This window comes from Alosa alosa, chromosome 8 (assembly GCF_017589495.1).
Source record: "Alosa alosa isolate M-15738 ecotype Scorff River chromosome 8, AALO_Geno_1.1, whole genome shotgun sequence".
Taxonomy (NCBI): Eukaryota; Metazoa; Chordata; class Actinopteri; order Clupeiformes; family Clupeidae; genus Alosa; species Alosa alosa.
Window position 1 is genome coordinate 20,225,392 of NC_063196.1, and position 17,500 is coordinate 20,242,891.

Sequence of the window (17,500 nt, forward strand, 5' to 3'; positions counted from 1 at the left end):
GGCACTAGCCCAGCGAAGGATCGTGTAAACCCCCATCCCCAGAAACCAGTTTCAAACCAAGCTTGCGCTGATATGATGCATGATCACTGATCAAATTGCTATTTTCTGACAGGATGAGTACAACCATGCAGGTTCTCTGAATCTCAAGCTCTTTAGCCTAGCATCTTAATGCTGTATTCACAGCACGGTGAATGACAAATGGTGACAAAATGCTGTTGTTTATGAATTCATAGCCTGGTTATTTATTAGGGACTACATCACATTTTATATGTTATTATGATAACTCGCATCGCATTACCATGGGGTTACTGTGTAGGTAATGCTACGGTTAACTTAACATGCCCACCATTACACTGGAGAGATGTTAGAAAACGTTTAAACTTTTTTTTTAATCTCCCGAGACGCTAGCTACTTAAGGTAGTTCACTCATTGTCTCAGATCAGTGAAGAACTACCAGAGAAAACGTTGGGGAGAAAACTCAAACAAGTTAATGTTAGACCTAGACTAGCTGTGTTACAGTTTCTCGTTGCAAAATTAAAATCTCCATGCGCTTTTGTAGGCTACACGCAGTCTCAAAAACACTGTTTACAGCTCTTGAGTCACGTACTAGGTCATTTTTTTTATAACGATAATTTAGATAGGCCTAGGTTACATTTATGGGGAGGGTGCTATTGTGTTTTCTAAAGAATCTCCCGTCTTGGTTTTGTACAGAAATTAATATTGACACATACGTAAAAGGAAAAAAAAGGTCACCTTCCGATATTTAGCAGGCTACGGTCTGGAATTTAATTTAATATTGTTGTAATGGTAGGATAACTACACAGTTTACACAATAATTACACTGTGTTATAAATATTGTATTTCAATGCATTTATTGTCTGTCAATTACCCAAAATTGTGGCTCTGTCTCTCATTGAACAGTAGCTTATTTAATGCATTTAATCCATTGTCAATAACTTCCGGGAACTTTTTGAAGTTTACATGAACCACGTGACCTTACCGAATTTTGAACACCGATTGTCGCAACTCTACCTTTATATGGCTCTGGGTGGCGCTATACATGAAATAAGTGGTAATGTGATGGGTTGACATGGCCACTTAAGACGAACATACAAAAAAAAGGTGGTCCTCCTAGGCCCTACGGTTCTCGAGATATTCACAGAAAACTGTCTCCGGCCACCTACAGGCCAGTTGGTGTATAGTAACATATATTAATTTATTGTTTGGCCCCCCATGAACGGAATTCCACAAAACTTGGCATGCATTCAGAGGGTGTCATAATGATCCTACTATGTTAGGTCACAGATACCTGCGATTACAACACCTCATTTTTACTTTTTTGTGTTTAACTAGGTGGCGCTATACATGAAATGAGTGGTTATGGAATGGGTTGACATGGCCCCTTGAGATCAACTTACAAAAAAAAAGGTGGTCCACAGAAAACTGTGTCTGCCCTACCCTCCTTTCGGGGGGTCCAGTCCAGCAGGGGGGCTACAGATCAAAACGAAAAACGATGGTTCCATGCTATCCATGTGGGGCTACATGCCCACCAAGTTTCGTGTACCCCGGTCTTTCAGTGTCCCGGGAATCCTTGACGGAAATTTGGGCATGCGAAAAAGGAAAAAATAAAAAAATAAAAAAATCTGACTAAACCTATATGACCGCCGCTTCGCTGCGCGGCGGTCATAATAAAAATAAAGGAAAAATATTTGGTTGTTTCATTGATTTCAAAAAAGCCTTTGAGTTTGGCATGATGGTCTCATTAAAACTAATTGAAAATGGCATTGGAGGAAAACCTTATGACATCATCAAAGATATGTACAACAACAACAGGTGTTGTGTGAAAATCCATGACAAAAGAACGAAATACTTGAACAGGTTAAAGGAGTTCGACAAGGTTGCAGTTTAAGCCCAACACTATTCAACTTATACATTAATGATCTTGCAACAGACATTGAGAAATCTAAATATCTAGGACTCACAATACAGGGGAGGGAAATTAAATGACTCTTATTCGCCGATGACTTGCTACTGCGATCATCAAGTGAGGAGGGTTTACAAGAGAGCCCAATTCTAGAAAACTATTCTCAAACCTGGAACCTCCCAATAAATATAGATAAATCCAAGGTAATGATATTTGGGAAAAAAGCTCGCTCTAAAGGGAGCAAAAACGACTTCACCCCTTGGTGAGATAAGCTGTCAGGTGACAAACTATAATTACTTGGGCCTGACAATTTCATCATCAGGAAGTTTTGATTTGGCAATAAAAGACTTAACCGATAAAGCACGTAAAGCCTACTACTCAATTTAAAAAAAATAAAAAAAAAAATAAAAAAATCGGTATACCAACTCAACCCTCCAGTCAGATTGTGGCTGAAAATGTTTAACTCTGTCATCAAGCCCATTATTTTGTATGGGAGTGAGATTTGGGGCACCAAGTACCAATTCAATTATGATGCATGGGACAAAAGCCCAATTGAAATATTTCATCTTGAAGTCTGCAAAAACATCCTAGGAGTACACAGACATGCATCAAATCTTGCTTGCAGGGCAGAACTTGGCCGATTTCCTCTTTTAACCGATATACAGAAAAGCGCATCCAAATTTTATTATCATTTACTTTTTTTCCAACACCAATGCATGTCATTATAGTACCCTTCTACGAAGACGAAAACACCCAGAGAGTGATCCCTTTCAATACCTAAGAGCAAAATATGACCGAAATGTAATGGAAATTATGCAGGTAAAACTGAAACTCATTGAAAAAACTACACAAGATGAGTACTATGAATATTGGCTAAACAATATTGAACAATCCAACAAATTGAAATGTTTCCAAAAAATCTAAACCAATTATGAATTTGCATCTTATTTAAAAGAAATTACAGAGTACAATCAAAGAAAATTACTAACATCTTATAGATTAAATGAACACTCCCTGGCCTTAGAAATGGGAAGACGCAGGCAAACCTGGCTTCCCTGGGAGGAAAGGCTGTGTTTGCAGTGCAGTGAGGGAGTAGTAGAAGATGAAAAACACTTCCTCACTGAATGCAGTAAATTCAGCACAGCCAGGAACCAATATTTCCTTCAATTCAGCCAAATTATACCTCAATTTGAACTATTAGAAAATGTAGACAAGCTCCCATACTTGTTGGGAGAGCATACAAGTTGTGTAAAACTAGCTGCACAGTACCTGTTAACATGTCATAAATCGAGGAAGTGAGTGACCCATATTGATTTATATCAGTGGTCCCCAAACTTTTTCTTCCGAGGGCCAGCTTCCTATGCCTGGCTGTAAGAGAGGGCCAGAGACTCGGAGTATATCAGTAACCATAGATAGCTTAGCGCTGTGAACCAACAGCAGTCTACCTTAGTTGAATATTCCATTCCATTTAATCTATAGGCTATTGCAATTTAATGCCATTGTTAGCGGTGTTTATATTGCCATCATGCCATATCAGTGTAAAATGTAAATAATACTAATAAAAAGACTTTTGCATTCCCAAAAGTATTAGCAGGTAGTCCCAAAAGTGTATTTCATTAAAAATGTGTGAACTCTGAAAATTTAAAGTTCTCAAACTATGAGAATTTTTTTGAAGTGCTGAAGTGGTCTGAAATGACCACCATTCTAGCCGTGGCCTACTGGTTAGCGCTTCGGACTTGTAACCGAAGGGTTGCCGGTTCGAACCCCGACCAGTAGGCACGGCTGAAGTGCCCTTGAGCACTTCAGCCGTGGCACCTAAGGCACCTAACCCCTCACTGCTCCCAGAGCGCCGCTGTTGTTGCAGGCAGCTCACTGCGCCGGGATTAGTGTGTGCTTCACCTCACTGTGTGTTCACTGTGTGCTGAGTGTGTTTCACTAATTCACGGATTGGGATAAATGCAGAGACCAAATTTCCCTCACGGGATCAAAAGAGTATATATACACTTATACATTCTAACTTTCACTCACCTGAACTTGTGAACATTGTATGAACATTTGAACAAATAAAAATAATTATCCCAGAAAGTCCCAGAAATATATGTCTTGAATATAAGTTAGCTAGTTATTAACAATTCATTAATAAACTTTTAGAATACTTTGAGCACTGATGCAGTCAGCATAGGCCTCTTACATTGTTTGCAGATAGGCCTACATTTCATTCCGTTTTTGATGGCAAACGCGAAACAGCGCCAAAACAACCACCAGTGGACAAAACGAGTATTACATGTGTACTGTTAAGACTCGCCATAGAGAATGAATGGGGGAAATTGCGGAGGTTATAGTTTGACGATGTCGTACTCCCGTGCGGGCCGGTTGCTATATACACCACGGACATGTTTTGGGGGGCCACCCAAAATGAGGTGGCGGGCCGTAGTTTGGGGACCACTGATTTATATCAATAATCAATACCCATGATAGCACATTGATAAACATACAGTATAGTATGTATAGTAATACTGCATCATTATACATTCCATTTATTATTCTCTCTTTTTAATTATCATTGTTATTATTATTATATTTGTATTTTTTAAACAGATATTGTATCTGTTGTTTTGTTATACGTTTGCTTTGGCAACACTGCTTCATTGAGCAATGCCAATAAAGCTCCATTGAAATTGAAAATTGAGAGAGAGAGAGAGAGAGAGAGAGAGAGAGAGAGAGAGAGAGAGAGAGAGAGAGAGAGAGAGAGAGAGAGAGAGAGAGAGAGAGAGAGAGAGAGAGAGAGAGAGAGAGAATGCAAGATGTGTTTTGAGCTGGAAACTTGCTCCCTAATCCTGTCTGAGAACCACGGCTCTTGCTAATCGATTTCCTGGGCCCCTCCTCCACCCATCTGTCCCCAAGATGCCCAGCTGGACGGCACTGTCACGCCAACAGCCCCCTCCTGCGCCCTCCAAGAACGAGACAGCAAGGGAGGACCGCTAGCCATTACTACAGAAGAGCAAACGGTCTGCCAAACCATCGTCATCTGGTCATGTTACAGTTACGTCAACCCCTGACTCACCATTCCCGTTGCATTCATGGCCTGGAGGATCTTGGGATCCTGAACGATGACTTGCTGCTGTGGAGCTGTGGACAGCAGGGGAGGTAGTGATGAAGAGGGTTGAAGAGGCGGAGGGGTTTTTCATGCACACACACACATAGCTACACCCTTGATGCATCAACAATTCAGAAAATTAGGCCTAATTTAACAATCTAATGGCCAAAATGGACAGTGTTGAGAGATGATGTGGGCAGGAAAAACTAATGAAAGCACAGTTTTCCATTAAATAAAGGAAGCAGTCACTCACAGGTAATTATTTTTTAAAAAGGCTGTCTGGCTTTTCAATAAAAAAATACAATTTCACTCCTTATTTAAAGCGCAACTCTCGCCAAAATGCATCCTAGGGTGTTTTTGTGAATGTACCCGAGTCAAACTTTTGTTTAAAAGCATAATTACGTCCGAATGTTACTTGGTTTTTCTGCTCGCCGCCATCTTGCCAGTCAAGGAGTGAGTTGTCCAAAACCTTTCTTTTTAGTAAATTATGTGTACACAAACAATGTTCTCAATGCTCATGTTCATGTGTAGACACTGTTCATGTGATGACACTTCAATCAAAGTTTCATGTTGTGTCGAGCCTTCTTAGCGTTTTAAAAATAGTGATTTTGACACGATCATGTATCAAAATAGTAGTGCCCCTAGGATTCCCATTCAAAAGGCCATTTCACCCAAAAATGGCAACGTGGACAAGCTTAAAATGGGCGCTTCGGACGTAATTATGCTTTTAAACGAAAGTTGGATTTGCATTTTGGCGAGCATTTCTTGCTAAAATCACCCTACATGACTCACGTCAGATAACTGTAGTGTTCGCAATACACAACATCAGTTTTTGTGATCACTTTAACCCTTAAAGGTGTAGGTTTTTGAACATTCTAAGTTCCGCAACAATTAAAGGTTCTAAAATTCTATGTTGAATTCAATGAACCCAGATATTCTTTAGAATGTTAATTTCCCAACATTCCCGTCACACCGGTGTGACGGTATTCCTTTAAGGGTTAAACCCAAAACTGCACAGTCACAGACTAGTCAAAGACTATAATTTTGCAAGGACTAGGGATTGCAACTAGAAGACTGAAGACTGCAACTATATTCCTTTAAATTATTTTCCATCGCGCACTAGATATCAAAAGAAACTCAAACGATAGCCTACTCATATCAAAGTCATATTTTCGTGTTTCTGCAGCATTGTTTAATGTATGACATCCCTAACTGATATAGAGTTGATCTGTCACATGGAATAACGGACTAATAATTTGATATTTAGTTTCTTATAAATTATCATATTCATGGGTTTCATCAGGTCCCTTGCCACAGGTGTATAAAATCAAGCACCTAGATTATGAATGCAGACTGCATAGTGCTTGATTAAAGCACCTGTGGCAAGGGACCTGATGAAACCCATGAATAGGCTACAGCTGTTGCCTACTTTGCCCCTTCCTGTTTGGTGTTGGAGTGAGTTCACTATTAGGGCTGAACAATTAATTGCATTTGTGTGTCCCCTCACCCTGCTGCTGTGGGGGCAGGATGACCTGGTGCTGGGTCTGGGTCTGCTGTTGGCTCTGTTGGACTTGCTGAGCTTGTTGCTGCTGCTGCGCCTGCAGGGCTTGCTGCTCCTCAGTGTGGAAGCCCTCCACTGCCTTTGACTGCATCAGCTTATTCTCCCAAAGCTGCGACCAGAGCATGAGGATGAATAATTGAACAATTCGGTGTGAGTGAGTTAGTGTGCGAGGGAGACGGGGACTGATCGCAAGTTAGTTTTGGTGCAGCACTTTAAGGAACTTCTTCCACCCAGCCACTGCAGCCTCTCCACTGCTCATCATCAAGGCTGTGAGTTACCATAATGGCTATGGAAAGTGTGTCATATTTCAGTGACCTGTCCATGAAATTGCAGAGCAGGCTCTAGGTTGCAGTTGCCAGACCCCAATATTGGCAAGTGTACTTTCCCTTACATATGAAACTAAATATTATACTTAAGGTGACGATACATGGGACAACCTTTTGAGCAATGTTGCTGGACAACCATATAACCAGTCCAATGTGTTAATCATAAAAATGTTCCTACTATTGATTAAAGTAAGGCAATGCTAAGAGATCACTGGTAATTCATTTGAACAAAACTCAAGAACACTGACCAACAAAACTGCTCAAAAAATTGCCTTGCACATCAGCTCTTCTCTGTTTGCATTTCATAATGTAAAACTATATGATACAAAATAAATGCACCGAGCAAACACTATATTATAACAATTTTTTTTTACCGTTCTGAGCTCCATAAGTACTTGTTCATCCACACCCTCATCCAGAAAGAGTTCCCGTACTTCATTGATGACATCATCAATCACAGACCTGTACAGTTTAGGCTAGGGCATAGAATAAAAGAACATTCCACAGAGTCAACTGTTAGGCTGAGCATATAGACAAAGCTAAAAAAAAGAGTAGTACATAATCAATCAGAGTCAACTGACACATAAATACCAGTGTGACCTATGCAATGGCAGATGGGACTTGTAAGGACGGCATGGGAGAACTGTTAAAAGTTCTTCATTACAATTTGCTAAGTGTAGTTCTCAGCTATTAAGTTAGCTGTGGTGTGTTAACCATTATGACATACACTAGGGTTACGAAAACTGACACAGAATGACAGATAGAGCAGAACATAAAAGAACATGTAGCCTACACCGCTTTTATTTGCTGTAGGCATTTCTCAGTAAACAAGTTTGTGGACAATAAGAAAGTGGTTTTGAGTAAACGTGTTACAGTTAATGACCATGTCTACATCAAATGGTTGTCGTGGTAACATGAACAATGTAGTTCAGAACGTACGCCAGCAGCTACAAAACACCACATTTCCAAAGAGAACTCGGACGGACTAGTTTTTCTGGTGTCTTTGTGACTTCCCTTTTTGAGCCAATATCTTATTACATGTCCGAGCCGACCTAGCAACATTAAACACGAGTCGGTTGCTTAAAAGCTCTTGAGCGCAACGATGGCAAACGAGACCAACCCGCGTAAAGGCACTCATTTTATTGTTCCACCTTTTGAACTAGGCTAGCTACTTTGTTGCGAACACCAGAAGCTACCTCAGCCACGGGAAATACTACTAAAAAAAAACCGTTACTGCGACGCCATAAAAGGCTCCCTAAAGCCCGCACCGCTAGTCCGGAGCAGAAAATGGTCACCTAAATAACGACAGAGGCCACTAGCCTTGTCGTGTCCGCGGCATGGACCTCCCTCTCCCAGTCTGTCTGCTCACTATTTAAAGCGCAGTCTGGTGTTTATATGTAGTGCCGGTGACGTAGCGTTGAGTAGCACCTTCCCATCCCGGGCAGTCTATATTAGAGAGCCGATATGGCTGTATAAAACCAAGCGGTGGAAAGGAGGTGGGTCAGAAGCGCCTAGAGAGTGGAGGGATGGGAGCCATTACGACGAAACGTTTCCACGCACGCCACAAGGGTGTCGAGACATTTTGGATTTCACTGCACGACCTAGTTCTCATTATTTTGTTCAGTGCCATGTTATGTTTGTTTTCTTTTTTAATAGCACGAGGGGGTGAATGTGAAGTGCATTACTGTGGACGCACAACATGAAGAGGGTTTCAAGCTATTCAGCTGTATTCAAGGAAAGGTGGAGAAATTGAAAGACACGGAGATGAAATGAGCTTTGTAGCCAAGCTAAATTTATCAGGAATAGTAGCACTGCCAGCAGAGTGGAATTTTGTGGAAACGGGCTTAGGAAACTGCGCTTCAGATGAGAAGGTGCTTTCCAACTGGAACGCGAAGGCTGTCTGGCTGGCTAACAGCTAGAACTAGCTAGCCAGCTAACATCAACTGGCTAGTAAGCTAGTGACACAGCAATCACCACGTCAATACATTTACTACACTCTGCCTTGATATCCAGAGACTATAATTAACATAACTGATGGCTCATAATGGTCAACATCACGCTAAACAGTTAGGGGGGAGAAATCCCAACAAGTTGGGACATTTCCGTTCACGGTAGTTGACAGCTAACGTTAATCCACAGAACAACGTGGGGGAAACTTACCATTACGTTAGTAAGAAAACCATATCTAAGATTTAAGCAAGAAGGTTACGTTCAACCTTGCTTTGCCAAAATTTGTTGAAATAGTTGAAACGATATTCCAGCTTCACAATCTGTCACCAAAGCACTTAATAACCCACTAACGTTAACCACTTTTCCTCTAAAAATCATTGCTACTAGCTAATCAATTTGCGTCCCCAGTACGCCATGACCAGCTTGCTGCCAGCTGTAACGCAACGTTAACTACAAGGACTGTGTGGTTTCAAAATAGGTTAGCGAAGGTAAAATGGCCGATTGTGATGGCTACCACTTTTATTAAAACCAACTTCAAGAGGGTTTGACAAACTGCAATCGTATTTCACTGATTTGATTCAACACCAAAGCGATGGCTGAAAAGACACCATTTGCCATTGCACAGCTAGCTAGTCTCACTGACTGCCTAGTGTCTACACTTGTCTTAGATTGATCCTTACCACTGGGTTCGAGTTAGCCGAGCTCGCCATTACTAGCGTTGTGTATAATCACACGAAAACAAGCGAGGACAAAGAGCAAAAGCAAAAAAAATACTCTAAAACATTGAAGTGACTATTTTAAAAGTAGCCGGTATAACTTTTACAAATAAAACACAGATGTTTACGGTCTTATGCACAGTTCCAGGGCTGCACCTTCCCAGCCGTCCTCTCCCCGTCGTTGTCCTCCTTTATATACTGAGCGATGGAGCTGCGAATGCGCGAGACATAGGGCTGGGTCAATCCGGTCATACCGCAAATTATCGCGGGATTTATTCCTTTGCGCATGTCATCTGAAAGAGGCAGAGAGGAGGTTATTGGGAAATGCAGTTTCCATTTTATTAGTTTAAATGTGTTTATTTACAAGCTGCCTTGCCTCGCATTCTCTACACGTGTGAAAGAAACGTGTAGAGCCTACAATCTAAGTCTATGATTGGTAGGATATTGCTAACGATACCTGCATCTGAAGATTTAGCTCATTTTAAATTGATTATAGCCTAGGCTATACGTGCAATAATTCTGTCAGAAATCATTAAACCTAGGCCTTTTCAGTTTATAACTATCTTAAACTTGACTGGGCACAGTAGCTCAGGTTATAAGAATGTGCACATACAATTGCAAAATAAATAAATAAAATAGAAAAACACCTGTTTTCTCCTACTAGGCTACTGGATCCATTGGCTTTAAGTCGCTCTTCAAAACTTAAATCAGGCAAAGCCTAAATTACGCCAATGGGCTCTCAAATGAACATGTCATTTTATGTTTAAATGGTTAACCACTGAGGGGCGCTAGGAGTACACATGGTATGGTTCTGATTTTATCCCTACACCCAAAGTGCTGCTAAGCCTAGAAAAAAAGACTATTAAGGGCTAATCCTTGATACCTAACAGAGATGGTATTCAGGAATATGCTGGTCCAACTAAAGAATTGCAGTCAAAATCAACCTCTTGAACCCCCCGAACAGGTCTCTGCAGGGGACTGAAGAAGGGGATATGGAAAATGGTGGTATAAGAAACTGAAGTTAGACAAGTGGTCGTCTTTTAGTCTAATAAGCAGACAATCCTTGTTCATGGTTATCACAAACACATAAATGACCCATTTTTGAATATTAGGCCATACTGAATTTTTCAATAGCCTGGTTTAGAACTTGGTGATTATAGCAAATTAGTTAACTAAATAGCTTATATTTTAAGTCAATAATTAATGTTGATATGTTGTGTCCTATTAAAGCTATTATTTTGATCTGTAATATTTACTTTTCATCTTAATATTTCTTCAAGATTCATTAATTAAGACATTGAAATATGTCCTTTGAAGTCAAAATTTCTCAATTAAATTTAATGAAAGGCTGGACATAATCCAGTTCATGGTATTTAAAAATCTCACACATTTCCAAACCATGTGTGATGGAAGCTTACTGTGAAGCTGGAATGACTATACCAGTAACAGCTAAATGAAAACTGACAAAGCACCTTGCCTCCACCACCATCACCATGGAAACTTGTCTCAGTGGACAAAGTGGGGAGGGGGTGATCTAAATTTCAGAGCTTGGTTCTCACTCCATCATTAAGCAGTTTTGCAGTCTTTAGTCTGGCTAATAAAGCATTCATTGCTTATCAGAGTGTAAGACATGGTAAGACGTGGTTATATATTATGATTGTGTGATGTTAAACTGCCCATTTGATAAAAAAAAAAACATAGGCTGAAATTACTTATTGCTTATAATTATGCTATTTCTCAGTTTTGTTATCACTTAAAAAAACCTTTGAATATGAGTTTAAGATGCCACAGTGATCGACATTCCATCATTGTTTGTGAGCAGTAACTCACCGTAGTTTTTGATATCATTGTTGAATGATACGGATTGCCTTGTGTAAATCCCTTGCATAAAAACTGAAAAAGTCAGAGTGCTGGCATCTTAATGGAATGATGGAAGCCATAAACATATCAAGTGAGCAATGTCTGAGCTTTTTCCTCCTCTGTAGTTGCATAGCAACAGAACAGTCTCCGGTGGTGGGCCATGAGAGCATGGATGTAGTGGCTTGTGATTAAGTCTGTCTTGCCTTTTAATTATGAATGGGCTTCTGGGGCACAACATTCCAAAATGGCAACAAGAAAACATGACAGTGTCTTGCTCTGGTATAGCTTGTTTGACACTGAAAACCTATGAATTCCATAGCTCACAAATACCTAAGCACTGAACAGATCAGTTCATTGACCAAAATCAGCCTATATATAAAACACAACACACCAACTAATCCACTCTTCAAACTCATTTTTTTTTATTATTGCAACTGGAAGACAATACATTACATAAACATTATTGTAAGTATCTGGATAAAAAAAAGGAAGAAACATAACATTTATTGTCACATAAAAGACAAGTGTGATATTTACAAGCAGTTATGATATATTTCTAGACTGTTCTTTGGCAATGTGATTGCACATAGTGGAAAGGATGTGCTACCTCCATTCTGAACTAGCCTTAGAGTGCCTTATGTTTTTGTATTTGCTTCCTCTAAGGTGGAGCCCATCCTAAGCATTCACCAGATTGGCAGTGACCAAAACAACAAATAAACTGTATTTTTTTATACACAGGAGTTTGGCAAATTGGATACAATTGAAGAATCTAATTTTCTGGATATTTGAGGCAGTGAAATTTACTTCCATCTTCCAACGTCACGCTTTCTAAACTTCACCCTCCCTTTTTCTCAACAATGACCCAGATCAAACTGCAGACGTTCCCCTTTAAAGAGCAAAATCCCACTGTCAACTTTGGTGTCCATACAGATAAGTGCCTGAATTGACAGCGTGATCATGCTGATTTCAAGTGTCATAACAAACTTGACAGGAAATGACTGTGTGCAAAGACACCCAAGGCAGAGACAATCTGACCCTAACATTCTGTCAGCACCCTCAATCCCCACAGCCACAGACAAGTAATGCAACCAGACTGGGTTAAGTGTATATTTTACAACGCAAACTGAATTGCTGTGTTTCTCCACATTGTTGTATGTCTTTTTTAAGGAAACACCCAAACTGAGTGTATTTTTGATGGACCGAAATTGACTGGATATCACTGAAACCACACTACCTGACCACCAAAACATTCCTCTAAAGTTTTCACCTTTATGTGCAACTAGAATGACACAACAAATTATAACATCTTTTTTTGTACAGCTGCATGTATTGTTGTAATAGCCTCAAGGTAAACGCGCAACATATCAGGGGTGTACAGATATATCTTGCACACTCTAATTCACATTCCATATTTGCTGATTATGTTTGAAACTAGTTGTACATCATCCACTTTGTACGTACTGGAAAATTGCTTCAGTGACATATTAAATATGTAGCATAGCTTTAACCTGATCACTAAATTCGACACGGTGATGTTTTTATACACAAGCACACCACCCTATGTTGTGAATGTCAGCACAACTGTTGCTTGTTTGTCAAACTCTTAAACTGCTATTTATGCAGTCAGTATATAAGTGAGCCATTTGAGGAGGAAGTTTTGTGACATACACACATTTACAGCAAACAAACATAGTAAAACACTTTTATAAATTAGAAATTCAAAGATGTCTCTTTAAAAAAAACACTGGTCAAAGACACCCAAATATATATAAGGCAGGCACAAAGTTAAAGGGTGTACAAAGTGGACACACACACACACACACACACACACACACACACACACACACACACACACACACATTTTATGTGTATAACATTTATACACATACTGTGTGACTCAAGTAGGAGAGAGGGCTCTGTTTTAGCACACTGAAAACAGAGCCTCTTACATTTCTGACAAGGAGTGTTATTGGTAAGTGCCTGCTTTAAAGGAGTGTTATTGGTAAGTGCCTGCTTTAAAGGAGAAATTGTTCACTTGATGACAAGAAAAAAGTAAAACGCATATAAGAACTGAGGAAGCCTCTGTATAGGATTCATAGTTATATGAAAATAAGTCATGCTTCATGCTAAATACATTATTATCTTACATGGTTTGAAAAAAAAATACTTTTTCAATCTTATTTACAGGTGCCCATGCATTGCAACTCAGAAAACCCCATAGGCCAAACTGCCTTACCTTACGAAAAAGAAAAGACAAGAAACATTTTCTAACTTTGTACAATGTTCAGTGTTGTCCAGAAAGGACAAAAATTGCTTAGTTTGTTTTGAGGACTAGAAATAAAATCAAAGTGACCAACCAAACAGTCCAACACAACGATATTGTAACATGATAAGTAGGCTTTAGTGTCACTTATCATTCAATCTGAGTGTTTGACTTGATCACAGACATAAAGATGGGAATAATCTACACAAGATGTGATGAAATTATATTAATATTGCCTCTGACCCCATGCATTCTGCTCACAACTACACAGCCATATACACACATTATTTCCTGCACTGAGACACTGAGCTCATTTGCACCAATGAAAAGACTTGGAAAGTATTGAGACTCGACCCTTGACAATACGGACATTGTCCTTTAAACACAATGCACTGGACCTAATTTCTTATGGGAATTTCCAATGTAGCTATAGGTTCTGTTATAGTCATCTGCACTAATTCTGTGATCTTAACAGCACATGGTAGCATGTTATTATCTATCTGTGTCTTCTTCCTGTAGTATTTTTGTCTTTGGCACTCCTGTTTGAGCAGCAAGTAACATCTGTAAATATAGTGTTCCTGTCTAAATAACCGGTTGGGTGAATTGCTACAACTTTGCCAGTTGCTGTGTTTCTCAGCTTCTGCTCAGAGCCTGAATAACATTTATGACCTAATTCATATAGACACAAAGCAGGATTTCTAAATGATGACATCCACAATATGGCTTTTATCCTCTTGCAGAGACAAATGTAAAACATAAACACACACATACACACACACACACAAACACATGCACACATACTAATACACACACACACACACACACACACACACACACTTACATGTTCAGGCATACATTCAGACCTATTTCACTCAAACTTGTACACACGTATGATAATATATTGTATAAAATAGAATTTAAAAACAAAAAAGGGAAACAGTGATTTTTTCTCGAATATTGCCACAAAGTAGAATTGACCTGATATCCTGGAAATAAAAATAAACAAAAACTTTTAAAATCTGTCAGAGAAAGAAAAATGCTCTCTCCTTTTTTGACCTCCATGTATTACTTTTGTTTTCTGTTTTTTTTTAACTATTCCTTTTTTTGCTTTTTTGTGTTTGCTAGTTCCTCTGAGCCTCCTTATCCTTCTGCTCCTTCTGGCCTTTGGCTGTGCGGTTGGTGATGTTGTTGAGGCAGGAGCGCACTCCGGCCAGGTGTAGTAGTGACCCTGCCGCCTCCTTCATCTCCTCGTCGTCGCTGTCGGGCGGCTTTTCCGCAGCGCGCCTCTTCTTCAGCGGCAGCGTGTCGCCGGGCGTCCGCGGTTGGCGACCTTTGACCCAAAGCACCCTCCTTCTCAGTGCCGCCTGTTGATGCTGCAGCTGCTGGGAGGAGGAGGTGATGCCCCCGTCCAGAGGAATGTCCTGAGGCTCCTGCTTGACCTCCTGCTTGACCTCTACCGTTTCCCCGGCGTCCATGACCTTCACTTTGATGATGTCGTCTCGACTGGACTCGAGGGAGGAGGAGGAGGAGGAGGAGGACGGAGAGATGCCCTGGTGCTCGGGCGACTGGGCCGACTTGGCGCTGCTGTAGGTGTGGTCCTCCTGCGCGTCCGAGTCACTGGTCGAAGCGGAGTCGCTGAGCAGGCTGCCAGTTCCCTTGGTGAGGAAGTCACCCAGAGCTGACCTGAGGACAGATAGAGAGCATTATGTAAGGTGTTGCGGTTTCAGCATGTTAAAGACGCCATGTGTAATGTTGTCATCTGATTTGAGACCAAGAACACTACTGCCCCATTTGGTGGACAACAAAAACTATATGTTACACCTTTAATAAATACCCCACAAGTCAAACGGTTTTACTGACACAGGAACTCAGCTCTGAGTAAGACATGATACAAAAATAAGACAAGTAAAACATTTGGTATATAACAAAGTGCTAGGGATTCCTAATCAGATGAGTGGTGACTGACACAGACTCTTTCAGGAACTCTACATCAGCTGACTCACGCCAGAACAGCACCGAGTCCGCACCAGACCAGCACCGAGTCCGCACCAGAGCCGCACCAGAGCCGGCTGTCTGAGCTTGAGCTGTCATCATATAGCCTCACACCCCCCCCATCATTCCATCTCCTGAGGGCCAGGTCTGAGTTGTGCACTCAGTTCCATTAAACATTCCGGACGGTCAGGAGACATGCAGTATGTTTCTTTCATGATGGAAACTGAGTTCCACCCCACCTCGCCCCATGATTGGGAGAGGGGCAGGATGGGAGTTCCACCCCACCTCGCCCCATGATTGGGAGAGGGGCAGGATGGGAGTTCCACCCCACCTCGCCCCATGATTGGGAGAGGGGCAGGATGGGGGGTTCTGCATCACAGCGAGACTGTGATGGTCTATGTCTGCTAAACCATCACAGTCTGCTGTCTGAGGTGGAGACTCATGGCTTTTCTATGCATCTAAAGACTTATGTGTCAGTTGGGGGGTGTTTCTGTATGATATTATGTATGATATGAATTGATATGAATTGATATGTTTCCGTGTGTGTGTGTGTGTGTTTGTGTGTGTGTTTGTGTGTGTGTGTGTGTGTCTGTGTGTCTGTGTGTGCTATTAGGCCACTCCTGCTCACCTCATAGCTGAGGTTCTGCTCCCTACAGGGCTGATGTGAAGAGGTCTGATCACTGGAAACACACCCTGGCTCGACACACGGGAGCCATTTTGGATCACCCTCTGTGGAACTGGAGAGAAATGAACATGCAGTTAGGAATGACCCAAATAAATAAGATAGGACTTACTAAATAGCCAACTCATAGAGCTACTGTATCACACTTCGTAATAGTAGTGCATTCTGGTTTGGAAGATGCTAACAGATAACATTCGAGGTTTCTACAGGCAACTATAAATAGCAGTAATGCAGTTTGGTGTAGTTTATATCTCTTTAGATGATCTTAGATGACTAAGGCTAAGATGACTGCACAGTGACATCATCACGGCTGTGTATATCTGTCAGTAAAGCAGGAGCATTTCACAAGTATGACAAACCACAGAAATGTCCCATCTTTCTCTCAGCAGTTCATAGTGTGACTCTACCAGGTTACTACAACTCCCCCATACATACACACACACACACACACACAGACCCACCCCACCCCCACACACACCCCTCCTCTTCAACCCTTCCTGAAGCCTGGCCGGCCGTTGCCGCAGCAACCGCTCTCCCCCATTCCGCATGCCACAGAGAGATAGATCATGCATCAGCCCCGCGCGCCCGACAGGAAATTCCAGGCCACGTTCGACATGGCCCTGCATAACACAACAACCCACTCCACGGCCACCGTGGCCACCACGGCCCTGTGTCTATATGTGTGAGTGTGCCTCCTGGACATGGCCCTGTGTCTATATGTGTGAGTGTGCCTCCTGGACATGTAGCAGCTGGCTACAAGCACAGGTACTCCCCGCTGCCCATTCCCCAGTACACACTTCAAGGACAACCTCATATCCCGTCCTCTTTACATATCCACTTCTGAGTTTGTACACAGGGAAAAGAGTTAGCGCTGTGTAGACAGGGCAGGGATGTGTCATAGATTCCTTAGAACAGTGTGTGTGTGTGTTTCGGTGGGTGGGGGGGTTCAGTGTGCTGTGTGTTTGTGCGTTCACTGTTGGGTCTTGTCTTCCCTTCAGCTCTGTCCAGACAAGGCCGTGTGTAATCAGTCTTCACTTCATTTCCCTGCAGAGATTACTAAGCGATTCCACATGGCACAGGGAGCGTTGGGCTTACACAACCACACAGAACACACTATCAAGTGTGCAGA

The 17,500-nt window shown here is 41.4% G+C and overlaps 2 protein-coding genes across 7 annotated transcripts in view; both read right to left on the reverse strand.

The window, feature by feature from the left end:
* Positions 1-9,757, reverse strand: part of gtf2a1 (general transcription factor IIA, 1) — a 26,041-nt gene extending 16,284 nt beyond the window's left edge. The window contains exons 1-5 of one of the 6 annotated variants that reach the window (XM_048250159.1): positions 9,703-9,757; positions 9,539-9,570; positions 7,283-7,384; positions 6,529-6,691; positions 4,989-5,053 (exon numbers count right to left, since the gene is read on the reverse strand). In XM_048250159.1, the coding sequence (XP_048106116.1) occupies positions 4,989-5,053; positions 6,529-6,691; positions 7,283-7,384; positions 9,539-9,568 (360 nt within the window). In that variant the 5' untranslated portion in view covers positions 9,569-9,570; positions 9,703-9,757. Of the gene's footprint in view, positions 1-4,988; positions 5,054-6,528; positions 6,692-7,282; positions 7,385-7,489; positions 7,741-8,203; positions 8,226-9,068; positions 9,207-9,538 lie in introns of those variants that run through there. The other 5 variants (XM_048250162.1, XM_048250160.1, XM_048250161.1 and 2 more) reach the window with 5 other exon arrangements.
* A 2,077-nt stretch (positions 9,758-11,834) lies between these two features.
* ches1 (checkpoint suppressor 1) overlaps positions 11,835-17,500 on the reverse strand; it is a 32,959-nt gene continuing 27,293 nt past the window's right edge. The window contains exons 5-6 of the mRNA XM_048250119.1: positions 16,318-16,426; positions 11,835-15,380 (exon numbers count right to left, since the gene is read on the reverse strand). Coding sequence (XP_048106076.1) covers positions 14,819-15,380; positions 16,318-16,426 — 671 coding nt within the window. The 3' untranslated portion in view covers positions 11,835-14,818. The remainder of the gene's footprint in view (positions 15,381-16,317; positions 16,427-17,500) is intronic.